Source organism: Penicillium samsonianum (genome assembly GCF_028829775.1).
Source record: "Penicillium samsonianum strain IBT 33392 chromosome Unknown utg000005l_segment0_segment0, whole genome shotgun sequence".
NCBI classification, from domain to species: domain Eukaryota; kingdom Fungi; phylum Ascomycota; class Eurotiomycetes; order Eurotiales; family Aspergillaceae; genus Penicillium; species Penicillium samsonianum.
Window position 1 is genome coordinate 3,268,974 of NW_026643263.1, and position 27,779 is coordinate 3,296,752.

At 49.6% G+C, this 27,779-nt stretch overlaps 6 protein-coding genes across 6 annotated transcripts; 4 read left to right on the top strand and 2 right to left on the bottom strand.

Annotated features, from left to right (window-relative positions):
• Positions 1–2,085: 2,085 nt before the first annotated feature.
• N7471_010141 (rhomboid family membrane protein) lies at positions 2,086–3,702 on the top strand (the record flags this gene model as incomplete). Its single annotated transcript, XM_057282860.1, has 2 exons — positions 2,086–2,542; positions 2,612–3,702. The coding sequence occupies 2 exons, from the start codon at positions 2,086–2,088 to the stop codon at positions 3,700–3,702; spliced, it is 1,548 nt and encodes a 515-aa protein (XP_057133743.1).
• Positions 3,703–4,178: 476 nt separating this feature from the next.
• On the top strand, positions 4,179–5,821 carry N7471_010142 (DHHC family palmitoyltransferase; the record flags this gene model as incomplete). The annotated part of the gene is made up of 2 exons (XM_057282861.1): positions 4,179–4,326; positions 4,446–5,821. 2 exons carry the CDS (start codon positions 4,179–4,181, stop codon positions 5,819–5,821), a joined length of 1,524 nt encoding a protein of 507 aa, XP_057133744.1.
• Positions 5,822–5,903: 82 nt separating this feature from the next.
• Positions 5,904–7,131, top strand: N7471_010143 (ubiquitin-conjugating enzyme E2; the record flags this gene model as incomplete). The annotated part of the gene is made up of 2 exons (XM_057282862.1): positions 5,904–5,925; positions 6,188–7,131. The coding sequence occupies 2 exons, from the start codon at positions 5,904–5,906 to the stop codon at positions 7,129–7,131; spliced, it is 966 nt and encodes a 321-aa protein (XP_057133745.1).
• A 262-nt stretch (positions 7,132–7,393) lies between these two features.
• N7471_010144 (uncharacterized protein) lies at positions 7,394–13,469 on the bottom strand (the record flags this gene model as incomplete). Its single annotated transcript, XM_057282863.1, has 4 exons — positions 7,394–11,424; positions 11,494–11,938; positions 11,994–13,120; positions 13,406–13,469. The coding sequence occupies 4 exons, from the start codon at positions 13,467–13,469 to the stop codon at positions 7,394–7,396; spliced, it is 5,667 nt and encodes a 1,888-aa protein (XP_057133746.1).
• Positions 13,470–14,719: 1,250 nt separating this feature from the next.
• Positions 14,720–16,147, top strand: N7471_010145 (uncharacterized protein; the record flags this gene model as incomplete). The annotated part of the gene is made up of 6 exons (XM_057282864.1): positions 14,720–14,894; positions 14,953–15,071; positions 15,125–15,186; positions 15,242–15,267; positions 15,327–15,676; positions 15,731–16,147. The coding sequence occupies 6 exons, from the start codon at positions 14,720–14,722 to the stop codon at positions 16,145–16,147; spliced, it is 1,149 nt and encodes a 382-aa protein (XP_057133747.1).
• A 2,619-nt stretch (positions 16,148–18,766) lies between these two features.
• N7471_010146 (FMP27 family protein) lies at positions 18,767–27,587 on the bottom strand (the record flags this gene model as incomplete). The annotated part of the gene is made up of 3 exons (XM_057282865.1): positions 18,767–18,818; positions 18,878–18,978; positions 19,044–27,587. The coding sequence occupies 3 exons, from the start codon at positions 27,585–27,587 to the stop codon at positions 18,767–18,769; spliced, it is 8,697 nt and encodes a 2,898-aa protein (XP_057133748.1).
• Positions 27,588–27,779: the final 192 nt, after the last annotated feature.

The window sequence follows — 27,779 nt, forward strand, 5'->3', positions numbered from 1 at the left end:
TGAACAACATGGTCCAAATCGACTCCTTTAAAATTAATAAATAGATTGCCAGTGGGCCATGGAATCGGCAGATCCCAAAAATGCATGTCAACAATAATTAAATTACATGAATTTTTAGATGTCCTTACTACCCAAGGAGATCTTTGTGTAGTATAATGAATGGGTGGTCCCAGAAAAACTCCTCGTAGCCGACGTATTCCAGAACATTTTATGTGAACTTCAGGGTCAAGCCAGTGAGAGAGGCATCTTGGATAGATCTTTCTCCGTATACGAACTCACCTCCTGGTTGTATCGTTTGCACATTCCAAATAAAAAAGCAACAAACCCAATCAGCCATCAGGCGAAGAGGATGGGCAAGGTTCGATGAAGAGTTGGATAGCAGCCGTCGGTACAGATATCAAGTAGAAGTTGGTAAAGCTGGTAGGCCGGGAGTGCATATCGAACTCGATAAAACCCAGGTGATAGATCGAACGGCGAGAGGCTGCTCGACACGTTGATGATGATCCAACGGCATGGACTTTATTGGAAGCACCACCATAACCGAGAGTAAGCGCCGTTCGTCGCCTGTACCAGCATCCCGAGACTAGAGTAAATGGTTTGGGCATAGATTTCTGGAGACGTCATTGGGCTGCTTCTGGCCCTGATGATTTCTATTTTGGTGCAGATAATTCAGCAGTCTGCGATATATGATGTGGGATGCAACGCTTTAATCCAACACTTCAATTCCACCTATTCTTTTCACCCATCCTATCTCTGCCAGTCAGGGACTTTCTTGTCATCCCCTTGCATCTCCTCTTGCGATAATCGATAAACTAATTATACCAAAAAGAAATACTTCCCAAAAAGGGTATGAACACTATCTCCACAATATAAAAGAAGCACTAGGGACTGGTTGGATTGGGCTCATCATCGTACCTAGCCTAAACTCTGTGCATTTCTTGGTACCCTGTCACTTCCCAAGACTTGTTCTTTGCTCTTCTATTTTGAACCTGGAGTCTGAAGGTATACACCTTTGGTGTCTGCCGCGTTTCCTAGATAAACAATATTCAGGCTTGCTCGAGAATATCTGGAGGTGACGAGCTATGTACTACCCGATACCCTTCCAATGCGAAGCAAAATAAGCCGAGAAACTCGCACGGTGGGTAAGCTGATAAGTTTCTAAGTTGTCTTGCTGTGAGAGTCAACAGTGCTGTTGGGGGACAATATCAACCAATTGATACGATTACTTCGAAGGAGCGAGCTCTATATACAGCGAGAACTGGGCCCAGTGAGAGAATCACGCACGAAATGCCTTAAAACGAGATACAATGCCCAGAAGGTCGGGAGAGTGTCTCCTCTCCACCTTAGAGTATCGTCTTGTGAGATATCGACTTCTCTCTCCCACAGAGACATAACTGTCCATACAGTCACCCCTCAGAGCAGATTCTTCTGAATAGGTTCCCAAAATGATGAGGCGCTCCAACCTGGGAAGACAATTTGGGTTATGCAACGATCCATTTTTGCACGATATAAGCTCATTCTGGTGATGAAAAACAGGCGGGATTCAGGGTCCGGCCAATAGGATTTGCTGCAATCACGTGGGCGGTGGTCCTTAACCCACTTTGGAAAAGAAAGTTTGTCAAATCGAGAAACAGTAGGCCTAATTAGGTAGGCTCGTTGTTTACTGTGTATTATCTAAGCAACTTTTAAAAATCGAACACAAATTCATTGAAATGATCTTCACAGAAAAGGGTATATGGAGTACAAACTAATGAGGTGCGAGTGTATTTTGTATCCCCCTTCATCAGCCCCTTCCTCAGCCACTATACAAATTCCAAAGTCGGTATTCAGGGTTCCACTGCTAGGGCGGAGCGGAACAGCCCCAGCCGCGCGGCTGGCATTGCTGGGATTGCGTAGATCGGCCCAAAAATAACTTCTCGAATAATGTGACTGCCTGACTGCTTCACCTTTCTTTCATCTCTTGGGTTGCTCTTTGTTATATATACGCTTCATCGCTTAAGCCCCCCGCCCCTACAACACTTTTGACAGTTCCATGGATTCGCCTTTCTGCTCCCGAAACTAAAACAAAAACTTAACCCAGGCACGATGGCCTCCAACGAATACTATCACACGAACATCCCACAACCCCCCAGCTACGACCAAGCTGTTCCCGGGAAGACAGATCAACCCCCGCACACAGTTCCTGGATTTGGCTACGCGAGCCCAAGTCACAACCACGACGATCCCTCAACCCCTTATCACAACCGAGAAAGCCAACAGTCATTTGCATCAGACAATGGGCATTACCAGACAGCCGGACGGGCAACGGAAGGCGACAACTACGCAGAGAACATCCCTTTGAAGACCAACACCCAGTATGGAAATAATCCAGAATGGATGCGCCAACAGACGCATTACCCCCCATCACCAGGGGGTCTTGAGGATAGCCGACAACGTGATATGCGAAAGAAGAAGGGGTTTTTTAGCAAGAAGATTGCCTGGGTGACATACATCTTGACATTAGCCCAGATCATCGTATTTATTATCGAACTCGTCAAGAATGGTGAGTTCTGTTCCTGCCTCGGTACTATTCTAGCAATTCGGATCAACTAACGAAATCTTTCCGCTCCAGCCCAGTTGACAGGGTCAGTCATCGAGACAAAACCCACCTTCAATCCGATGATCGGGCCCTCGCCGTACGTCCAAATATACATGGGAGCACGCTACAATCCGTGCATGAAGAACGTTAAGGGGATCCAGGATGCCAATTATACCATTCCGTGGCTCTGCCCAAATGCCACATCGACGACGGTGACGGGAACGGGATGTTCACTGTCTGAAGTGTGTGGCTTTAGCGGTGTTCCCAACCCCCATATTGGAGGGTCAACGGATGATCAGCCGGCTCCCAACCAGTGGTACAGATTCATCGTCCCCATCTTCATGCACGGAGGATTCATCCACATCGGATTCAACCTGTTGGTTCAGATGACTATGGGCGCGGATATGGAGCGCATGGTTGGCATGTGGCGCTATACCTTGACCTACTTCGCCAGTGGTATCTTCGGGTTCGTTTTAGGTGGAAACTACGCCGCGCAGCTCGATCCTAGTGATGGCTGCTCGGGTGCCCTATTCGGTATCCTTGCACTTTACCTTCTTGACCTGCTGTATGACTGGCCCCAGCGCGAATCTCCGTGGGTTGAGCTTATCATCATGGTCCTCGGAGTGGGTGTCTCGTTTGTTCTTGGTCTTCTCCCAGGATTGGACAACTTCTCCCACATTGGTGGCTTCATCATGGGTCTCGCCATTGGCATGACTATCATGCGGTCACCTAACGCTCTCCGCGAGCGGATTGGTTTGGCACGCCAGCCATATGTTGCCATGAGCGGCGGAGCTGGCCAAGCTGGCCCCGAGCAAAAGACCACCTCCTTCATGGATTTCTTCAAGGGCAAGCGAGGCCTCACCTCTAGCTCGACAGAGACTCCCGGTTCTACAAGCGGCCCGCTCAACTTCTTCAAGGGCCGCAAGCCTCTTTGGTGGCTGTGGTGGGTAGTCCGTGCCGGCGCCCTGGTTGCGGTCCTCGTTGGTTTCATTATGTTGATTGTCGATTTTTATAAATACCCCTCCACGAACTGCTCTTGGTGCTATCGGTTGAGTTGTCTGCCCGTCAATGGCTGGTGTAAGCAGAACAACCTGCCGGTCTCCAGTGCGACAGGCAGCAATTGATTGAGCCTTTTTTCGGTGACGTTCGAGAACAGTCCGCATTACATTTTTTAGGCAGAGCTTCGATGAATCTATTAGCATTATGACTGTAAATAGAATTGATATATTCACCTCTATACCAATATGCATATACAAAATTAGTTTCCTACCATTTGGTGACATGCCTGTTCCTGAAAATGTTTCAACGCCGGAAATAGAATATTCAATGTTGTTAGGACGACGCTATACTTCGTGCCCCAGCCATGTACGCACCTTTCGTGGCTGGGGCTGTGGCGGAGCATATCAAAATTACCGTACAAAATTTACCGTACCGTACATCTCACCTGATAGCCTCGTCTCATCGCATATTGTAGGTAACCCTCAATTGTTCAGTCCTGATATTTGTCTTATGATTATCAATGCTCTGTCTATAATGGAACTGAACCCGTCAAACTCCTTTATGCGCAAACTTCTTTTCCCTGTGTCATAAACTCTCAGTCATGGCCACCTTGGCCTCGTCACCCCCCGACCTCGCCCTCGTGGCCCAAACGACGCCCTCGAGCCTGGGCCCTCCGTTGCGAACGATACTGCTGTGCAGCAGCAAGCTGCTTTCCACTCGCCTTCGTCTACGGCCTCACCACATGGGCGGTATATGTCGCTGTTAGCATCGGCATCAGGCCCTCACGGAGTGACTGGATCGGTATGGATATCTCCCGGACTCGAACTCGAACCGGCCTATATACCCGGGTGTACTAACGTGTCGGCAGGTATCCCGAGCTCCATCGTCGCATTTTCCCTCTACGCCATCCTCAACTTCTCGTATACTGTCGCCGTTTTCACCGATCCGGGGTCACCGATCTCTACCAGTCGCGGGGCCGACCGTCATGAGTACAGCGCCCTCCCTCCATCGGAGCACCCGGAGTTCACATCATATACCGTCACATCGAGTGGTGAATCACGGTACTGCAAAAAATGCCAGTGTCCGAAGCCGGACCGCGCGCACCACTGCTCGACGTGCAAACGATGCGTCCTCAAGATGGACCACCATTGTCCCTGGCTGGCAACCTGTGTTGGACTGCATAACTACAAGGCATTCCTGCTGTTTTTGATCTACACATCGATATTCTGTTGGGTTGTTTTTGGAATTGCGGCCGTCTGGGTCTGGACCGAGATCCTAAACGATACCCAGTACATGGATACTATTCTCCCGGTCAATGTAGTTCTTCTGGCTATTCTGGGTGGCATCATTGGCCTGGTTCTGAGCGGATTCACAGCCTGGCATATCAGTCTGGCTGTACGGGGTACAACTACCATTGAATGTTTGGAAAGAACTCGGTACGTGTCGCCTTTGCGCAAAGCGCTAGACAGACAGCGGAATGAGCAGGCGCCCAACAATAACTATTGGGGCGAGCCGGGCGAGGAAAGCATATCCACCCGTTTGCAAGGATATGGCAATCAGATCATCGATGCCCACGCCAATGCAATTCCAGGAGTCACCCGGGCCGAAGAGGGCGAAGAGCACACGTATCCTGCACCGCGCCCATCCGGGCCTCCGGACGGCTCAGGAAACGGCCTCACGCCAGCACAGCAAGCATTGACCCGGTCATACGCCGAGATGGAGCGGCAGCGCGAGCACTCGAGGTACGAGGAGTACCAAAACGACGAAGACAACGAAAAAATGCCCAGCGCGTTTGACCACGGCTGGCGGCGTAACCTGCTCCACCTCTTCGGGGAACGGCCGCTCTTCTGGGCTGTGCCCATTTGCAACACGACCGGCGACGGCTGGCGTTGGGAGCCAAGTGCTAAATTCCTAGAAGCGCGTGACCGCATGCGACAGCGTCGAGAACAGGAATCCACCGAGGAGCAGCAGTACTACCGCGAGCTCTACCAGCGCAATCTCGACAACAGTAATAGTTGGAGAGAAGGCGCTTCACAGCCGCAAAAGGTGCCAACCCGCGGTAGCACGCCTGATCGGCCTCCGACATCCGTGTCGATGCAGACTCTTGCACCCCGGTCGCCGAGGCCGAGGCCTGGTGATAGTGATTATGGAGATGACGTCGAAGGGAACGGGTTGTTGGACCCGGGCGCTGGCCGCCAGCAGGCTACACGCCGTGACACTGATGAATGGCGGGCCTGGGACTAAACTAAGTGATTGTGTGTAGCATTTCTATGTAGCATGTTGAGGGCGTTGTATCTGTATCATTGTGAAAGTATTTATGTCATCTATGAAGCGTATCCGCTGCCTTGGTATGATGGATCTTCCATTTCAAGGCTTTTATGACCATTAGGACTTTATCCTTATTGTATACTGTCTACCTCTATGAGATAGTAGTATGCTATTATTGCAATGTACATAACCTTGAAAGGTTGCCACTGCCCGATAGCACCCTCCCCGCAAAACCGGGACAACTGTCATCTTGTATCTCTTATCGCTCTCTTCCTCCAACAATCCAATTCAACATCCCCCAACTCCAATTCCAATCCCATACAAAGACATAGAGACACAAAGACCAAAGAAATGTCCTCCCCCTCAACCCGCCGCCTCCTAAAAGAAAGCACCGACCTACACAAAAACCCAAGCCCATACTTCACAGCCGCCCCAATAAGCGACACAAACCTCCACGACTGGCACTTCACCCTAGCTGGACCCCCTCCCCCTCCCCCTACGCCCAAGGCCTCTACCACGGCCGCATCACCTTCCCAGCTACATACCCACTCCGTCCCCCGTCCTTCCGCTTCCTCACGCCTTCGGGCCGCTTCGAAGTCAACCGCGAAATCTGCCTCAGCATCTCCGGCCACCACGAGGAGACATGGCAGCCGGCTTGGGGTGTGCGCACTGCGCTGCTGGGCATCCGCTCTGAGATCTTTAGTTCGGAGAGTCAGGGTCAGGTTGGTGGCATGGAGGGGAGTGATGAGCTGCGGAGGGAGTATGCGCGCCTCTCGCTCGGGTGGTCTTGTCGGGAGTGTGGCGTTGGGAATCTAGAGGCTATGAGGGAGTTGTGGGGGGTTTGTCGGGAACGTGGGGTCGAGGTTGAGGGTGAGGTTGCTGCTGTGGATGGGGATGCAGGTGTTAATGTTGGTGGTGCTGCTGGTGTCAAGGGCCAGCCGGAGACGGTTGAGGTTGATGCTCTGGCTCCAGCTTCGAGCGAGAATGTTGTTCCTGTTGGTAATGAGGACCAGACTCGAGGGAATGATGCCGTAGAGAGTACTCCGGCTGCGGAATCTGTTCCGGTTCCTTCTGCGCCTGCACCGGTGCCCGCGGCACATGCACAGGCACCGCTCTCTACTATACAAACACCGGCTGCATCTGTTATGCCTACGCGGACCAGCTCTCAATTGGCTTCGGCGGAGTCTCCATCTGAAGGTGTCTGGCTGGACCGGGCTATCATTGGTGTGATCGTTGCTCTTGTCTTGTTGATATTGCGCCGGGTGGCAAATGTCGACGATCTGTAAAGGACTTGGGGGTTTATGTTGAGCGTTTTCTTTCTTTCGGCGGCTATGCGGGCGTTTGGGATTACATTACAGGAGTTGAGATATACCTCTAGATAGCTTTACGAAATCAAAAGCACAAAACATCATTGAAATGACTCATCCCCTTGTTCTTTTTTATTTTTCGTAATTTTTCTTGAGAAGTATGGTCAGCGAGTATATTCATACATAAACATAATATTACATTCGAATTGAGTCGGAAATGAGTGTTTCAGTCAATGGGCAATCAAGATAGAATCATCCACCAAGACTCCTGTAATCTCCAGCAAGCCATCTCTCCCTCGCCGTCAGCCTTGACAATGCCAACGTCCTCCAGCCATTGTAGCATCAGCACAGTTTCCCATGTGCCCATGGTGGGCTTGATCATGCTAGAGATGTTATCGGCCTTGATGCCGGGTCGCATCACCAAGCACCCGAGGACAGGGCCAATCACCATATCCCAGAGACGGCGTACGAACTCTCCATTGATGTCGTACCAAAGGGGGTTCCTAGGCGGCATTTCTGCGCCTGATGATGAAGGCGCCGGTGGAAGGATCGTGGCTGCAGCTTTACCCTGGACGGGGTTGCCGTAGCGGTATGTTGCGGTGGGAGTAACCTCGACGGGGAAACGGAAGCGTTTCTTGTCCATCTGCCGGGTTTCATATCCGCCATCGGTGAGACCGAACTTGGCGCGGGGAGCATCGCGAGGTCGCATTTGAATAGCACCCGAAGCGTAGAGATTGATCAATGCGAGGATATCGCCGTCTTCTGCGGTGTACTCGACGTCGGATGCACCGGTAGTCCGGAATTGAAGATCTAGCATATTTGACTTGAAATGAGCGGCACGTCGCAGCTGGGTGCTTTCAACAGCACGTTTGCGGCTCAGTGTCTGCAGGAAATATTCTGAGATATCATAGTTGCGACCCGGAGTGATGCGGCCACGGGTTGTTGAGCTGATGACACGTTCGTTGATTAGTGTCTGCGTCGCAGTGGTGATGAGTCGATCGCCAAAGCGCTGCAGGATATCGCTCGACTCATTGGGTCGATAGGTTTCTTCTGCGGTGACGATGTTTGCACGAACCCATGTCTTTGCAGCCTCAAGTTGTGCCGTATCAACCTTTCGGGAAGCCAGTTGAGTGCGTGTTTCATCATCCAGGGGTACAGCAAATGGATTGCGCGCCATTAAGTTGCGTTTGTGGTTGATAGTGACACCATGCACAGCCTGGTACAGTTCGTCGCCTGCCGTAAGAGCATCCTCGCGTAGTTCGAAAACACTGTCAAATTGCTGCCGTGTTGCTGGAAGGTCCGGAGCCCGTTCGGATCGAGAAACATCGAGCCTAGTGCTTGCCCACTCAACCAGGGCAGGCCAGTCATAGCCGTCCAAATCGTTATAGTCAATGCGCGGGACTTCGTCCTTTTCATAAGCCTCAAGGAAGCACTCTTGGAAATCTCGATGCATCTTCGTAATCTGCAAGCGATTCTTGCTGAGTATCTGACGCGCTCGCCCTTCGATGAAAGACGAGTCATGATCTGGGAAAGCTTTGATCACAAGAGCCCAATCTATCACCCTTGATTCCGCTCCACCTGCAAGCACACGAACGACGACAAGAGCAACCACCAGCTTCTGTTTGAGATCCTCGGATATAGGGCGCACGAATCGTTGTCGGCGAATACGTTTTGGGGTCGCTGACTGCGCTTCTTTGTCGGCGGTTGTAGTATCATCGAGTTTGGCCAAACGGCGGTCCGTAACAGGAGCACGCGGGGCCCGAGGAGCCCGTGTCCTTCTTGGTTTTGGCGTCGGTTTTGGTGTCTCATCTTTTGGAGCAATTGGTGCAGGAGGCTGGGGTAGAGGCTGACGCTGGCGACGGACCTCGCTGCGCCGTGGTGGCAAATCCGGTTCCACTTGAGGCTGTTTTGGAGGGGGCATGTCAATATCAAAGCGAATATCGCCTGTGATCGGCGCTGACTTGAAACCATCCTTAATGGTTTGGTTGATGAACTGTTGGCCTTCAAGGTTTGCTTCAAAGATATTTGGATGATGAAGCTCCCATTTGAGGATCTTTTTGGTCTTTTGATTGAACCTCGAGAGTGAAGCTTGAGCTTTGAGAGCCTTGGGCATTTCCGGCAAGTCTGGTTCGTCACGAGCCAGTCTAGATAACTCATCGACAGAGTCCTCAATGTTCAAAGCCGGCTGTTTTGCTGCCATTGGCTTCGACCTTCTGCGTTTGGCTGAGCACGACCCTGTGGAGAAAGTCCCAGTAGTTGGCTCAAATTGTTGCACCGGATTCATCAACATGGCATATGCTCCGATGGCGGAAATAGGCTTCATCACCCGTTTAGGACGTATGATAAACTTTTGGTCCTTGCCAGGACCACGTGTACCTGTTCGAACATATGGACGAATAATCGATGTGTGCGGATGAGGATCAAGGTCCAATTCAGGGGGGCGTGCAAGTGTCATGAGTCGCTGGACTCCAGGCAGGTCAGGCAGTTCATCCTCTTCTTCAGCAGCCTTGGCAGCCTTGGCTTTGGCTTCTAGACGTTTAATGAAATTCGCCTGGGCCTGTCTCCTTCTTCTTGCCTCTAGGTTCACAATGGAAATAGGCTTTTGTTGTAAGTGAACCTGGGTTCCTTCTTCGACCGGGAAGGAGAATCTCTGCGCACGGGGAGGTGCGCCGTGTGGTCGACCACTATTTCTTGTCAAATTTGGATCCAGCTCGACATGGGCCGCAAAGAAGGGCCGCGACTCGTGGAAATCAGTAGCCAGAATCTTGCTCTGCATCTCTTTCACCAACGGATCGTCTGGTGACATATCAGGCTTCAACAACAACGTCCTTGTCACCATCACTTTTCTCGTGTCTCGGCCGCTGAAAGTCAGCTGCCGAAGCTGGCCGGCATCAATCAATTGCTTGCATGCAGTATTGATAGTTCGCATGTCTGGTTTTTCATTGGGATGGAACTTCATCCACGCAGTGACAAAAGGATACCACATTGCAGTGCCCGCGGGGTATACACCATTAGCCTTTTCCATGATTTCCATGATGAGCTTTCTCCGAAGGACACTGATAGATCCGCCTCTCCCAATCAAAGGCTTCGGGGATCCCGATTCTTCGTCTGGAATCTGCAAGGTTCTGATATTGATTCTGTTCCGAACACGTGGCTTTTTTGCAGGCTTGGTGCCATGGACGTTGAAATTGAATTTCTGGGGGGCCACTGAGCCCGATCGCGGTGTCGGAACATCAGATGGACGGGGTGTCGGGGATTGTAGAGTCGTGTGGTCAGAGGATGCCACGCGGCGTCGCTTTGATGGAGTTCCGGCTTGTTCGTCTTCGAGTAGATGAACGCTGGCACTCTTGTCGCGATGGCGTGGTGTACTCGCTTTGATTGAACCCTCTCGGGGTGCTGGAACTACAACCTCAAACAATACCTCGTTGGCGTTCTTCAATGGCCCTTCATTGGTTTCATCTTGGGCCTTGTGAAGACGAGATCGTTTGGCAGGTCTCCCGCTTCTCTGATCATTGGCCTTTAAACTCGATGAAGGTGTGGGTGAGGTCGCTGACTCGGTAGGTAGAGTTCTCTTGGCTCGTCTTGAAGCTGTCGGGGTGGGCGTCATGATGGGCCCTTCGGAGTTGATAACTGAAGGTGCAGTTTCAAGGGCAAGGCTTTCGGATGCTCGAGCGGTGGTAGCAGCATCCCGTACCTTATCATCATCACTTGAGTCATCTTTGTCCTTGACAAACCAAGGGATTGATGCTAAGTTTGGCGATTTGAAGATCGCGATTCGGCTTTGTCTCGGGCGACCTCGGGCCTTGCCGGCTGGTCTTCTTCGGCCATGGGGGGTCACATACACACCAGGAGCAGGCTTGTCCATGACAAGAGCTTTGTATTCAGTCCAACTCTCATCCATGCCAAGTGCTTCAAACTTCTCTAGCTTTGATAACCCCCTAAGATTGTCGTGCTTAATCTTGGCTCTCTTGGCTCGCGGGGATTCCTCGACATATTCCCAGCCATAACCTTGGCTTGGTTCCAGCTTGGGTTCAATTTGGGATTCCATGGCTTGAGATCCACTGAGTTCGGGTTCGCTAGCTTCGGGTTCTCTAGCTACAGATTCTGCGGCTATGGGTTCTTTGGCCTTGGGTCCTTTGGCTTTGGATTGTCTGGCAAGCTTTTCCACAGTCGCGCGGTTCAATCTGCCTTTTGGTCGTCCCTTGGGCCTAAAACGGGGTTCATACTGCTGCTTGGAGCCAGGCGGGAGTTTATCGGTACGTGTACGAATCACTGTAGCTTAGTGTAAGATTCATGACAATTTCTCTTGTAGAGACCAAGGAAATGAGGGGGCGATCATACCATGTTGACCGTTTGGAAGTTCAACAACAAACGGATCGCTCGAAGAAAGAAGATAGTTGGGCGGTTTGACAGCCATGATCCCGTCGAGTAGTGTTGAATTTGGATCCTTCAACATATTCTTTGGGAATTCCTTTTTGAGAAATCCATGTTCATCAAGCTGAGGAAGAACACCAAAAGGTGGTGCCTCGATTTTTAGCGATTTGGCTTTCTTGGGTGGAATCTCAACGGCTTCCCATGACGCCTGGCCAGCTTCAACGAGCTTTGCGAAATTGTTTGCCGAATAGTGGACATAATACATGATGGTCTTTTTCATTGCCATATCTCGAACGATGGCGTAATGGCGGAGATGAAGTGGCTGGGCCACTTGCCATAGGTCCACCAAGCGATGTACCATACTTTCAGCAGGTCTCTTGTAAAAGGACCCAAAGCAGGTCCAGTTGAGCGTCTTAATTATTTTATTAGCTAAAAAAAATCTTCACTTTTGCGAGTAAGGCGCTTACCTGGTTTGTGATGCCTGTTGTGCCTGTTTTTTGAACGACGTCAAAGATTTGGTTGTTGAGGTTACGATCCGGCGTCCAGGATGGTACGATGCGTACAGCATCTCCAACATGCTCTTTGATCAGATCAATTTCACCGTCCTCCGGACTAGGCGATCTTTTGCTTGGGCCTTCCAGCTCCATGTCTTGGTCTTGGTCTTCGTCCGGGGTAAGTTTGGTTCTTTTGGTTCGCACCCCATGCTTGTTCAAGACATCGAAATTGAATTCATGGAAAAGGGCCAGATCCTGCTCCGTGGGATCTCGTAAAAGCTTCACACAAGGATGCATTCTTTCGTATTGTGATTCGGCTCTCACACGTTGGACCACACCTATCCGCTCCCACTTGCGCAGGGCCCTGGACAAGACCTTCCACCGCCAATGGTCATCAAATTCCAAGAGTCGTTTCAAATCATTGCGTGCAATCAGTTGGTGCTCTCGGAGAATGTTGAACAAACTGGTGTTGAAACTGTCGAAATCAATCATGTTCTTCGATTGCGGTTCTTCCTTTGTTTTATCACTGATGGTATGGCGGTAGAATCGCTGCAGCGTGCAGAGGCTGGTTCGGGCCGTTTTTGTTTGAACAGGTCGCTTGTCGATGTAGCCCTTTCTTTGCAGAGCATCGGTACGCTTCGGAACAGACCGTTTGTCCTGGCCACTGAGCTTCACCAGCTCCGGCTGCACGATACCCTTTGACTTGCGCGAAGCAATCACCGACAGTAAGGCAAATTCTAGAGGTAGTACCTTGGACTCATCTGGTGGATGGCCAGTGATGGCAAGCCAGGCTCTCTCTTCTGAGACAAAGATTCGAAGCGGCGGTAAATCAGGGTTCTGATCTGCAGTTTGGTTGACCTCGGAATCATTGCTATTTGGATCTGCACTCTCCGTAGTTCGCGAGTCAAGCTTCTCGGCTTCATTCCAGGTGAGATGGTTCCATTCATTGTGCTGGCCAACAGACACCTCTGGGTTAGTCGTGAGCCAGGACCAGACTTTGGCTTTGAAACGATGGTCAATGTTTTGGTTTATTTCAGTCACATCCTGAGATTGAGTATGGAAATCATCAATGGCTTGTAGTAGATCAGATAACGTTGCGCCTGGATGCTGTCAGCATTCTGTTCATCAGAATGTGTACATGAATAAAAGTGGCCAATCAGGGCTTGAGATGGAGGATATAGATCGTCATTGGGTCCACACCACAAGAACGCAGACTCAACCCCATCATGAGAAAGTCCTGAGAGGGGAAGTGTAATAAAAATTCAACATATTCCTCAGGCTAGGAGCTTTGCATATAATTTCGGTGACATTGAAGATCCACATGCGACATGACATGCGTCTCCGGGGTGAGGAAAAGTGGGTCCTAGTGAAGAGACTATACACACCTTGATTGCCGCAGAGCGCGACTTCGTTCAGCACGAAGTCGATAAGATGTTGTACACCAGGCATGGCTACATATCCTTTTTCTGGATAGAAAGAGAGGAGTAAAAATGGTAAAAGAAAGGTGATGGGTGTTGGAGAATTAAAGAAGGATAGAAATTTTTTGAAGGGGGGGACTCGAACGCCGGGCTTCCAATTTTTGCAATGTGATTGTCAGGTCACATGACCCTATCTTTTTATCTTTCTCAATGGCTATTGATGCCTTGTTTGTGAGGCATATACAATGATCCAGGGTCTACTCTTTAATTATCACAATCCCATTGACTATGTTGTACTATTAACAGAGACATTTTCATTTTATGCTTTTGGTTGGAATCAATAATATACATTGTAGAAGCAGATATCCATAGTGCAAGTTGTTCTCGTCACCCTACTTCCAACGCCGAAGCCAATATGTTTTCAGATCCATGTGCTGATTTTGAAAGGGTGAGAGCAAGCGTATTTGAATGTTCGTTCAATGTTGTATGTAGTTAACTAACTAGTATGTTGTACAACATACGATGTAACTACCTACCTCGGTAGTTTGTACTATAAATAGATAGGTTTATGAACAAGCATAAACTCTCGAGGTCACCGGGTCCAGTCGTGTCGGGATCGGCATCTGAGTGGACCGATGTGACTCGGTTTCCGGTCTCGATTCCTTGTTTTCTGCATATTTGTGCATATTTATTATTTACTGAGTTAACGGTGAATGTCGAAATCTCTACTGCATACTGACATTGGTCCCAGATTCTCCTTTTGTATGTCATATACTACGTTGTAGGTTGACTATTAAACAAATGACCCAGGTTTAGTACAAGATCAAAAAGTCAAGAGGCAAATAAGAGACAAAAATCAATCCAGGGGAATATAAGAGAATATAAGACCGTATAAAAAATTTGCATAGCAGGTGGTTTGATCGAAGGCTGTGTATGTACGGAGACGGAGTACGTACCTAGGTACCTAGGTACTTGTTTTGAATGACATCATCATGAAGCCTTACGTCAGGTACCTCCCAGCCCAGCCAAGTTAGTATGGCAACGGAAGTACCTGTCTCCGTTGTTTCCGTTGTTTCCGGCCAAAATTTCCTGGCCTTGAATTTACATATTCGCCGCCTCCTCTTCACTTCATTTTCTTGGATTCTTTCTCTCTGGAAATCCATTCGGATTGATCATTATATTCACACCATGTCCTAATAACCCCTTATTCTTCATCAAACCCATACCGCGTGTCTCCCCCGAACCTATCAACAACGGTGATCTGCCACTATCGCCACACCGATGGAAGAAGGAACCGTCCCAACACCCTCTGAGCCTCCGCCGCTCCCATACTCGTTGCACACAAGGAAGAAGTCGATCGCGTTCTTCTGGACTATCTTTGTGATTGATACCTTGGCTCAGCCGTTGATTCTGTATTGGTGCCTTTGGTATCTCACCGATCTATCACCCAATTTGGGTAAGTCTTGCGCGGTGGAACAGATACACCCATTCAGGTTGTTAATTTGGATGTGCAGTCTTCTCTATCGTCACCGCCTCCCTTGGAGGAGTCTCGGTCTTTGAATACTTCTACCGCCTTCATAATTTATTCCGCAAAAAGTCGCGCGCCCGACCCCTGAACTCCCGCGCATCACGGGTAAGTTTCGACCCGGGATTGATCATGAACCATTTACTGATACCTCCCGGTAGCTGGATTTCTTCCAAATCAACTTCACCATCGTGTGGTTAATTTTGGCCGTCGAATTGGTCGTGTACGTCTACATATACCATAGAAGCAGGATGGACAATGAGCTAACAAATTCGCAGTGGATCGGTACCTAAACAACCATATGGTTAGATCAACCCATTATAATATCTTGCGCAATTGCCTAATACTGACCGCTTAAAACAGTGCGCCTCATCGCCATGGTCCTACCAACCGTCATGTTCTACTTCGGCATCGTCTACCTTTCCCTGGACATTTTCCGTATGATGGGCTTCAAGGCTCCATTCCGAATTTCTTCCACGCCCAAAGGCTCCGTTATGCCGACTGCATTGTATGCGCTTATTGAGGACGTGGTAGCAGTCGACGGTGGTGGTGGACAGATGTATCGATATGCTCTCCGAACTCGATACCTATCGAGTCCTTTCTTCCGCCGTATGCTCTTCGAAATGAACTGTTTCTGGAGTGGAGGATCTATCATCTTCGCCGGCGCCATTACTGCAATTATTTTCACGGTTCAGGAAAACGTTGCGTTCACGGTAAGCTGGAATCAGTTCAATCTCAAATTGCAATTAGACTAACCTCACATACAGCTGGGCTGGACCCTTCCGTTTGTCTGGGCTATTGTTTGGACCTTGATCACAATCCCCTGGGTTCAGAGTGACCTGCGTCGTGAGAAGAAGGCGTGGGCAGAAAACCGTGGACAAGGCGGCATCCCTTGGGTTGACGATATTAGTGCGCCTATTGCACGTACCCGTTTCGCATCCGTTCAGGCTAATGTCTGGCCCTGGACTCGTGACAATCAGAATCCCCCCTCGATGCCATCCGACGGCGTTGAGAAAATATCAGATGATGTCCCCGGCAGAGTCTCCAATGGAGCTCATGATGTCTCTAACGATGCTTCCAGCAGTGCCCCTCATGAGGCTTCTCACGTTACCAATGGAAGTTATGATGGAGCAACTCTTGGCACTTCCAATGGCGAACCATCTACGGAGAAATTACCTGTGTAATATGTATGACTGATGAATTTTCCCATTTTGGTCTTTTTGGTTTCACTTGAAAATGCACTTGGGGTGAGGGCTTTTATAGATTTTGACATTCTTTGGTTTTTATTCTGCTGCGCAGGCTAGTGTCGTTGTATATATATACCCTCTGTTTATTGTCTAGGGAGCATTGAGATTTTGTTATTGTTTTATCTAGACTTCCCACGCAAATCCTAGGGTTCAGTGCCTTATATTCCACATCTTCTTTCGAGATGCCTCTTTACTCACTTTCTTTCTATCTCCATAAAGACCCATTCTACTATCAACTTCACGCGGTAGCGTATTGAGGTCTTGGCTGAAACTTCGACACATTTTAATCCTACGAGAACGTAACGAAATATCTGAACTATGTTAAGCTTAAAGCTATGTAAATAGCCCGGGAGGTACCTAGTTGAACGAGGCCAATGATAAATAAGTGCATTGCAAGATACACATGTAACCTAAGAACGTCAGCTACATAGTTACAGGCAATGATAGGGAAGATCATCTCCCAGAAATACAAAGTACTGTCGGAGATATAGCTCAAGATGTATGTGTATTGCACTATCATGCACTATAATTTACTACTGTAACTTCAAAACACTAACTCCCCCACTCCCAGCATGCGTGGTTGAGATCATTGCATCGATGTAGTAATCGGCTCGGATAATACTTCAAAACACCTCATCGGATACAGGATACAATCTTCATACGTCATTATTGATTATCATTGATTACAGAATGCGAGTTCGATGCTATAAAATGAACACGTCGGCTCGGGTTCGGTGGAATAGCAACCCATTCTTTCCTCGAAACCATGGAGGGGTCTATATCAAAATTTATTATTCTGGTCCTTGGCCTTCTGTCTAGCACCGGCAATCGACCCATTCACGTACGACAATGATACTTTCATTCCTCATGGCGAGCCCTACCTATTCCGTGGCGGCCAGATGGACCCGCAACACATCCCCCACGAACTATGGCCTGATCTAGAAAAGGCACGCGGTATGGGCTTGAACACGATTTTCTCTTACGTATGGAGAGTGAAGGCGCAGTGTCCTGTCGATAGCTTCTTTTTCGACCTCCTTGTTGATACCACCATTTGTTACCTGCGAATATAGCGAATGAAGGAGGCTGTGAGCCTTTGGGCAAAATTATTATTTGATGTCTCATATCTGAATAGAAAAAATGCGGTTTCGTTCCAACTTGAAGGTTACTTCACAGGTGTTTACGCCATAAAGATGATCGGGTGGATACTTGACAGAGTCAGAATAACGACATTACTCCTACGATGGTAGAAAGATAAAATTCCCCATCGTCTTCTGGTCAAGTTGCAAAGATGATTTCTACCTTTCTTGCCGAGATCGTTCCCAAAACACGTCATCTCTGTGATCATTCTTTTACCTCTGGCGGTGGTGGTGAAATTGGATAGTTTTCCCATTATCAGGAATCCCGGTGGTAAATCGCAGAAGGTGGTATAAGCTGGGATATCAGAATGCCAAGGACAGATACTGGACCGACGCCGCTGGTCTGATCAGAGACGGCCTCGATAAGGTAAGGCAAGCCATTGAGGCCGTTATGACTTGGCCATTGACGGACTTTTTATGTGCTAGACATCGAAGGCTTTCTAGCTTTTTACTGACCACCGGTATCGGTTGGTCTTGTCACCGAAGTACGCAGACATCATTCGAAATGAGGAGCGATTGAGCTTGACAAAGTTCATAAAGAAGGTAAAGAATAACAATATTAATTCGTTCAAAGCCCGTACTGAGCTGCTAGTAGGAGTTTCATGGACATATATCAGGATTTGAATCATTCCGGGGCCTGGCGTCGGAAGATGCCATAGTTGTCCATACTGTGAAACAAAGGTTATCACATTCTCTGGGTGGATTTTCCTCACCCTACTCTTTCCGTGAAAGGAGTATAATTCGAAACGATGAACATGAGAATTGGGCTAATGGTACAATATGTCAAGGCCAACTAGTAGTTCCATTATCAGATGAGTGCAACATTGCCATCCGAGCTCATTGGACTGACGATTCAGGTTTGTCCCATCCTTTAGTCATGATACTGAAGTGTTTGTTGTACTAAGGAAGAATATATTGGGGAAGTTAAGGGAATTTCTATGAATTAGTGGTTACGATATGATATATCCATGGATATAGGGGACAAGTAGCATGACGTTATATTAGAGAGACTACTTTGTATGTAGAATAGATATGTTGGTTGATATGTTGGTTGATAAGTGCTATCAATAACCACCTGTCCCAGCAGGAAACAAGTGTCAGGGTCAAAAAGATAATACTAAAAAAAATATAAAACGAAATGTCCCCTCTCGCCTCTATGCCAGTGTCCTCGGACAGTATGGGTAAAAAAAACACGAAATTATCCCCGCCATAGACACACCGAAAAAAAACGAATAACATGAAGTAACGCCTATGTACAGCCCGATGCAGGTAGAGGGTATCTAGGAGACACGAGGGGCCTGGTGAGAATAAGGAGGTGGTGGTGTACAAGGATCACAGGAACTTTTAAAAGGGGGTAGAGGTATTAGGCAAAATGGGAACGGAGAGAAAGAAAAAAAAAAGGATAAATGAAGCAAAGGGATCATTTCCGGAATGTCCACTTCCGGCCAATGCTGCGAATTGTTTTGATGTGACTATATGAGGGTCAGTTTCTTTGCCTCGGCGATAAATGACTCGTGAGCGGGGTCTATACCTGTCATCCTGATCATTCTTGCCGGCTGGGACCGTAGTCACGGTTTGACCAGAGGTCATCGGCCTTTCGGGTGGAGGGGCATTGACAAATCGACGCGATGCCTGACCATTCTGTATTAGCATTCGGGGATATCCACAGTGACATGATGAGACGAAAGAAAACGAACCTCCCAGCGAGAATCCACATCCACCTCACTGGCGGACCGTGAGTCATGGATGGTGGGATCTGAATAATTTACGCCGTGGACGTCTGAACTCAACGAGGTGGACCTAGCCAATGGCGAGGTATTCGATTGCATAGATTTGCGTGAGCGTGACTCCGAGTAATCGCTGTTAGAGTCGTAGCTGGCCAGACTCTGGGCTTGGCTACTGCTCGGGTTGATCAAGGTGGATGCATTTGGCAGGAGTTGAGACGAGGATGCGAGCTCACGGAAACGCTTCTGTTGCTGTTTCGAGGGTCGGTGGTGGGAGAACTTGTTACCGAGAATGGCGGGAGCGTGCGAGATAAGGGCTTTGATCACGTCTTTCTTGAGGCGCAGGGCAAGATCCAGGTTCGACCATGTCTTGTTGCTGTATTCAAGAACTGGAAGACGGAAGACGAAATCATGGAGATCCTCCAAGTTGTGCTCTCCTTTGCCCTTGTAGCTCATGCAGAGAACCACATCATTCACCTTCACACGTGCGAGGGTCATGAAGTTGGAGGCGCGGGAGATCATTTGGGACAGGTCGTCGGTTGGCTCTTTAGATTTGCCGCCCTTGTTGGGTCCTTTACCCATTCCGAACTTCTTGCGACTGTCTTCGCTAGCACTGTGGCTAGACAGGGATCTTTCGGTGGGCTGTTTGGTCAACATACGCAGACTATCGGCAGACTTCTTTTTGCTGAGACCACCAGTCGTAGCGGGACGGCCCGTTTTGCGCGCGGTCTCTGATACACCCAGTCGGTTACTATCCTGGTGGATAGGTGTCATCACAAGACCCTTCAGATGGCCGCCACGATTACGCGACTTTGTCTCATCTGAAAGCGACAGTGTAGGCTGGAGTCGCAGTTCGATGGAGCCCGGTCCCTTGGAAATGGCGAGACTGTCCATAGACGAGGTATCACCATCGATACTCGTTGAGCGTGTCAGTGTCGCGCCATTTGAGCCTTCATCGTCGTCTTCCTCATCCGAGCCCTCAAGCGGCTTCATGTTCTTGATCATGAAAGGCGAGAAGCCACCAGCCTCAAAGGCACTAGAGCCCACGTTGGGGAAGACGTATTCGAAGACTTTTTGGCCTAGCTCGCGTTCGAGCTGAATCTTGAGCGGGAACAATGAAACTTCGAAGTTGTCAAGCACGGGGATACCGGCAACGGCCTCTAGCATGTGCCATTTGACGCGCAACATGAAGTCATCCAGGGTGCGTGCGCCGTCGAGGTAAGGTGCGATTATTTGAGGGTAGATAGCGTCTGGAAGTAAGTTCAATCCGAATAGTCGCTCCACGGATACCAGATTGTGGTTCGAGCCATCAGTATTGTCGGTTCGTTCGTATGAAGCATTGCGCAGCTGGAACTCAATCAAGGGTTCAGAAGCCTCCTTCATCAGGTGCCACACGACCTCACTCGCCGATATGCTCCAACGTAGTAAGCCATGGACACCGGCTGCCCTGGACGAACTTGGTTCCATTCGCCGTTGGGAAGTTGTGATTGCCTTCATCATAAAGAAAAGTTCATCCTCGCATAGAGACAAGTCACGTTCGAGAGCCAGCCGATCCTCCCAGCCCTGTTTGTCCAGGAACTTGGCGTTGATCTGGAAGTACTCTTTGATTTCCTCCAACTGGCGAATGCGTGCTTGAAGCTTGAACACCATTTCCGGGGCGCCACGAAGGTCACTGAAGTCGGAAGTGAGCATGATCCTCTCCAAGCGCTCATTTCGGACCTTTTCGAGTGGTTCGCTGTAGAGCATGAGATCCAGGACAATGATGTACATGGAATAGTACTCTGCAGAATCACAAATCGCGCGGAAATGAGGGAAGTCCACACTGATCGAGTCTATGCGGTCTTCTTGGTCGTCAGGATGAGGCCCTTGCTGACCCTTTACCACCTCTTCGTTATACTTGAGGCGGAGGTTGTTGAACTTGTCGTAACGCAGGGTGGCAGAAGTCTTTTGCACAATACGAGAGAATCCAAATGGATTCAACTCGAAATCGAACATGGCTTCCAACGTCAACCACGGCGGCCACGCTGATCCGGGCGCGTTTCCGTATTTATTGCCAGCATAGAATTGCAAGTTCATCATCAATTTCTTCTGTGTTGCAACGAAGAACTGGGCACCGTCCATTTCGAGGGAGAACCGGCGCTGTATCAAGCCGCTGACATCGTCCGAGACACGTGCCTTGTCCATGATTGACACGACCTTGAGTTCCATGCCTTTGGCGGCAACAAGCAAGACCGACTTCTGGTTCTTTTCGCTGAGAAGCTGGATTTGAGGCGCAATGAGACGCAAATGATAACTGTTCTGAGGAGTGAATTCTGGCACGATATTCTCACTCGAACTGTCCGAATTGGAACCTGATTGGGGGTTCGAGTCCGGTGGCTCGTTCCCTTCGACATTCACGTAGCGCTTAGCATCATTCAGCAACTGTTCAATGCGTTGTCCAATCTCCTCCTCATCCACATCGTTGTTCGAGCTTCGGGTTTGCGTCTTAGTCATTTTAGGCTGCTTGCGTTTGTTCTTGTCCTGTTCCTCCACGATATCAAGGATGAATTTGACAGCGCGGCGAGACATGTAGTAAATGAATCCACGCCGCTGGCTCACTTGGTGACTGTACCGCAAGACGATGTTGCGGAGCGAGTTGTTCCATTTGAGTTGCACGTTGTGGATCATGAAACGATTGTTGAAATCACTGGAGAACTCATCGTTGGCCGACGAGTAAATCCCATCCAGGCCTGAAGAGCGGCCATCCATTGTGGAATCAGCATCCCGACCTGTTCGTCCTGTTCGGAAGGAAGCAGTGCTGGGTGCAACGTTTTTGCCAAGTGTGTCGCCATATGGCGTCCGCTCGTCGCGTGTGATGTGCCTCTCAAGACGATTGAGAGTTGTGGTCAAGAACTTGCGTCGTCTCGTCAGAGACTCGGACTGGCGAAGGAATAACTCATGCTCAGCTTTCAGTTCTGCATTGCCGTCCACGTCTCTCATGAGCTTGAGTTCCATTTCTCCAATTGTGCGTTCATAATTGCGAATTTGTGCCTCGACTGTCGCGAGGCGGTCTTTGACCAACTCAATCTGAACACGGCGAGGATCGTTGGTTTCAGACATGACACACTCGTGGGTCGGTTCGTTTCCAAAAGTACTGTAGCCCGTTTCATCGGGTCCGATGTCGCAATGATCTGTGTTGCGGAAGTATGTGAAGCGGGGGGTAAAGGCCAAGGGTAAGATCTGGGTACGAGGGTTCGACTCCTGTGGAAGGATCCAGTCCGGCTCCACGAAATCATCCATGTCGACCCAGTCCAGGTTGTGATCAGGGATTGTGAACCGAGACAGGTCAACTGATGGAAGAGGCTGCTGGAAGGAGGAGAGGATATCGTATCTGTTGCGCTCAACATCTTCCGGTGTTGTGCCTTCGATGCTGGCGGACACGGCGCGGAAATCTGCAGATTGCATATCAATTTGGGCTTGATTGATACGCATCGCGCTGGTCCTGGTCTGTTTTGAACGTCCCCCGGCTTGTGTTTTGATCTGCTCACGACGTTGATGAATATCAAGTTTCAAGCAATCCAGGCGAACCTTCAAGCCCGTGGCCGTAACAACTCTCTCTGCGTAATCTTCGCGGTCCTTGTGTTTGTACATGTGGGCCACGAAAAGGGGTGCGAGGAGAATCTTGTATTTGACAGTTGCCAAATGACGATTGAACTTCTTGCTTGTCTTTGTGACTCCTGGCCAGAGCGCTCCTTGGCGAACAGGAAGCGACATCACGCCCGAGAAAAGAGACCACCAATTGAAGAAGTGGGTGAAGAATCGCGGTGTGAGATGGATAGTGTTGTAGCTCGAAGATGGTTGAACAGTGTCGACAGCCCAGTCTCTGTTCTGCGGTGCAATAATCGAGACAGAAAGGTGGATGTGGTCACTCCGGAAGCCACGATAAGCATCGTAATTAACACGCTCGGATGGTTTTAGGAATTTAGGGTTCTTGAGAATGACCTCATAATGGGGTTTGAAGGCGAAGGACCTCGCTTCATTGTCAACATCCCGCTCGAAAACGAGACCTGCTGCCCATTTGACATCGCCAGAGAGCTTCATGATAACCTTCTTGAAGTGAGCAGCGTTCTTCTGCTCGCTGGATGCAGAACTGTTGTCCAGCTCCTCTGTAGTCGCCTCGTTTGCCCAACGTGCTTCGGCGCTGTAGTCGGGAATAGCAAGCACGTATTCGCCACTCGTGACAGTCATGAATTCCATGGGATTGTCACTAGTGTGAACATCCAATTGGACATCTCTGCGCCAGCACATGACAAAGCCGCTTCCAAAGCTGGTCACCACATATGGATCACGAGAGCCCTTCAGTCGCAGATGTACATCGCCATCTTCCTTCCAGAGAACCTTGATCCGGGAATGAAAGCTGAGTCGGATCTTGTCCCAGAAGCCCACCCGCTCCGAGGGATCAATTTCAGGTTTAGTGAAACCCTCAATGATCTTCATCATATCTTGGATGACAGGCTGATAGGAGACACCCCATGAAATGCTAGTCGGCAAACTTGTGTTTATCTGGACGACAGGGTCTGAGTAGGTCTTGACTGGTGTAACAGAACGCCATACGGGAATCTTGAACGCTTCGCGGGGAGACCCGTCGGACCCTTCAGATGCAGGAACGAGTTCCACTTGAACCTGTCTTGCGGATTCATGGTCACGCCATTCTTCTGCAATGACGAAGTTTGTCCGCAAAGACCAGCTGGGAAGTCTTGGAGACTGCCCTGGGCGCAGGGCTGGAATGTGCAACAGATCTAGAGGGTAATCTCGCAAGTTGACGCGTGCTTCACCCATTTCCAGGTTGAAGCTCATTGGGATGAGCAGGCCGTATTGCATAGACATGGGCATTCCCTTTCCGATTCGGTTCAAGTAACTGGGGAACTCATCGAGAGCGAATGAGGGCTTGTCAATAACAAGGTTAACATCACTGATCAGAGCTGACATCAGACCTGGTCTGTTCGGAATGGCAAGAATAGTTTCGGTCTCCTTCACATCCGGAGGAGGTTCATCTGCACCAGAGAAGAGATTTCGAATTTGTTTGATAGAAGTGCCCTGGAACATGAGAGCTGCATCGATCTTCTCTTTCCAGACTTGAGCATTGTACTGTTGAAGTCGGCCCCAAGCGGCATCCACAGAGATCTTTTGCTCTGATGAGAGACAGGTCTCGCCATCGGTATTATAGCGGTATTTCCGACCTCTCCCACGTTCCTGGGCGCTAGATCTCGGCCGTTCATCAGCACTCCTACTTCGCCTTGTATCTTGGCTAGTTCGCTCGCTGCGCAATGTCCGATGGCTCGATTTGGCTCGTAATCGGGAGGTGGCGCGCCGCTGGTCAGATTCCCTGACTTTGTGAGATTTCAAGTCGAAGGCGTCTTCCCGGGCCAGCCGCTGAATCTGTTCAACAAGGCCAACTCGATAGATGCAGCCCAGTTTCCACTCAAAGCCATCGTCCTCCAGCTCGAAGAGCAACGCTTTGCTGCGAAGAGATATCCTGGGCACCTTCTTCGGGGCTTCTGGTTCTCTCTTGGAGCCAAATTCTCTGCAACCGTTCTTGAAGCGATGATGCAGCTGTTTGAAAGCCTTGGAAGTGTTGATAAGGTTATCGAAAATGCGGTGCATCACCATATGATGAGGTACACCAATTCGGATGAAGTCTGTCCATATATCGATGGATTTTTCTTCAACCAAAGTGTTGCCATGTTTCATCTTCATCTTTCGGAAATCCAGCCTGACATTGTTCATACTGCCGATTCTTGCCCAAATACCCTTGAGCTTAGGTGCCTCTGCATGGAAGCGAACAAGGCTGGCTTTGACATAAGGGGTGGAAAGACGTTGAGAAGCACCGGCAAGTCCGTAGATCTGAATCATTATGTGAGGATCGTTCGGCAAGTTCGCCTTAAGCTGCACAACTGTTGCTTTCATATCGTAGGTGACCAGCTCCTTCTTTGGAGACCATTTGTATGCCGGAGGCGGCGGTAGCGATATGCTTGCAGGCGCCCTGGTCTTGCTTTCAGCAGACTGCGAGTACTTTTGCGGCAAGGGTGTGAGCACGTCTTGGATCACGGAAACGGCAACACCAAGGCAGTAGAAACGGTACAGTGAGTATTGAAGGTATATGCCCTTGAACATGGAGGTGACATGCAAAACCGGTCCGAGACGATCACTGTGGGTGCTCAGCGCAATCTCGAATCGAGGCAAAGAGAAAAATGGCTCTGGTTCCAGATAATCTTCTGATTCGATGACAAAACCATCGAAGCCACGCGCGTGGAGAGCCAGTCGCCGGCCATCTGAAGCGCCGCGTTGAGTGTGAGTGGCCTTTGGGGGCGAGGTTGGGGGAAATCGAAAGGGCGATTCATCGCCGATGGTGGAATGGCTGGGAGTACGTCGCCTAGCAATGCTTCCGACATTTTTCTCCGTTTTTTGAGCTTTGTATTCCGCTGTCCACGATTGTAGTTGCAGAGAGACACCACGAGATATATCAGATACGGTGCTGTCCACACCAGCGATTTCCACACTGGACGCTGTGGCCTCAAACTGAAATTGGAGTAACCATGGGGGCACTCGCCTCAGCACGCTTGCTTTTTGATCATTTGCCGGTATTGGTACCCGCTTCTGTGACTGCATCTGGGTGATGAATTGCTGCAAAACTTCGCGGATCCCACGGTTTACCTCCCCATCAATCATATGGACAGAACACTCGTTCAGGCTTCCTGAGGCGATTACACAGACCTCTGGGGTGGCATTCAGATGGGCCTTCAGCTCCAAATTTTCGTTTGTGAGCAAATTGTGTTTGTTGCCTGCTGGAGTCTGGTAATAGAATTTGTGGGAGGCGACCCGGTAAATGGACGATAAGGAATAGTGGGCACCGCCTTCAGATGAATGAGAGGATTCGATATCGAGTGAAATGGAGGAGATTGAGGAGATAAGGAGGTTGTAATCATCGGGAGTACCAGACTCTTTCTCAATTGGGAGAACAAACCGGATCACAGGTTCGTGGACAGAAAGCTTGATGGTTGCCTTCGGGAGTAATCGAGAAATCAATCGATGATTATCTCGCCTCTTCGCTCGAGGAGATGAGGCTCGACTTTGTGCCAGTTTGAGCAGTCTCGAAACATGTTGCGGTTGGAGATCAACCGAGGGTGACGTGATGACCAAGTTTGCGAACAGGACATTTGTGTTTCGCTCTTCCGCGTTCTCATCATCAAATGTGCTCACGGTCTTCGAGGGCAGTGTGGTTTTGATAGTTGTCGTAGCCATGGGAATATATAGAATGTCATCAGTCTCGCCCGATTCGTCGTCTAAGCTGACTGAAAGAGAGATAGCAGCAAGAAGAGCCTGGTGGGCCACATCATTCCGCTGGAAATACATGCGATGCTCCGGGCTCTTCAAGTCCATCCGATGAAGATCAATTCCAAGCTCATGCGACACGACATTCAGATACACGGGTTTTTTCCCTGCAGACAGAGACTGGATACCCTTTGAGACACGGAAGAAGCTCAGAGCGATCTGTATCTCCTGTATACCACGAAGTAATGAGCTTGCAAACTCCTTTGAGTCCGCCACAGTCTGTACAATGGAATCGTCTCTGCTTCCAGGCTTGTCGAGTTCGTCCACAAAATCGGCAAATGATATCTCGTCATCGGTTTCGGTATTCCCTAGCCCTTGTGCGGATTTCTTGACCGGCTTGATGCGCTGCAATAATGTGTGGACATCGTCGTATGGAATATGCAGACGTCCAATCTTAAGGGCCACCGAGGCGTCTCTGAGTCCGTCCAAATCCTTGTGAAGAAGTCCATGGAGGTTCACGCCCACATTATCCAATATCTCGGTTGGCTCCCGGCCGTCGACGTTGAGTAAAACATTTTGAGCATTCATAATCCATTCAGCTGGGCGTTGGTCTCGCGACATATCCTTCTTGCGACGAAATAGCTTTCCCCGTTCCACCATCTTACTCCGCGTGTCGACTGAAAGGGAAAGCGATCCAACCTGGACCTGGCCGGCGTTGACGAAGTGGACGGTTGTATCGATAGCAGTCAGGTCCACGAGAGCTAACCAATTGATCTGCCGGTGTAGCCGCTTGACACGTTCCTTGATTCGTGTTAAGGTCCTCCATGTTTTGCTTCTTCCGCCAGGTTCTGGCGCAGTGGGGTCTTTGGTTGGTTTGGGGGAACCAAGAGTCTCCAATATGCCACGGGGCGCTTCGCGTTTTCCTTGACCCAGAGTCGTCGAGTCCACGGTAACCTTCAGTTCTGTCAACCGAATGCTGATCCATGTTGGCTGGGCAAATGACGAGGGGTGTAACGATAATCCGAGGCCGCGGATTTCAATGTGTATTCCTTCCCTCGGGGTGTATGCGATTCGGCGCAGCGAAAAGTAGCCGATCCGTTGAATGGAGATTCCCGTCGCGATCCGGACGATAGCGAAGATGAAAAAGGACGAGAGGTAGAGGAGGAGGAATCCCACGAGGATCGAGGTCGGGTTGAAGAGCGTCATCGCGGTTTGCGATCAGCAATGGGCTGATCTCAGACAGGCAGTGTCGACTCGCACATTGAGGTTGTGTCGGGATTCAATTGTACTGCTGTTAGATCCCCCGAGTCTCTCTACTGTCCGTCTGGTTGGAATCAGTGATTCCAGACTCCAGAACAGCAGCGGCTTTGTCCATCAAAGTCTCAGTAGGATGGGCAT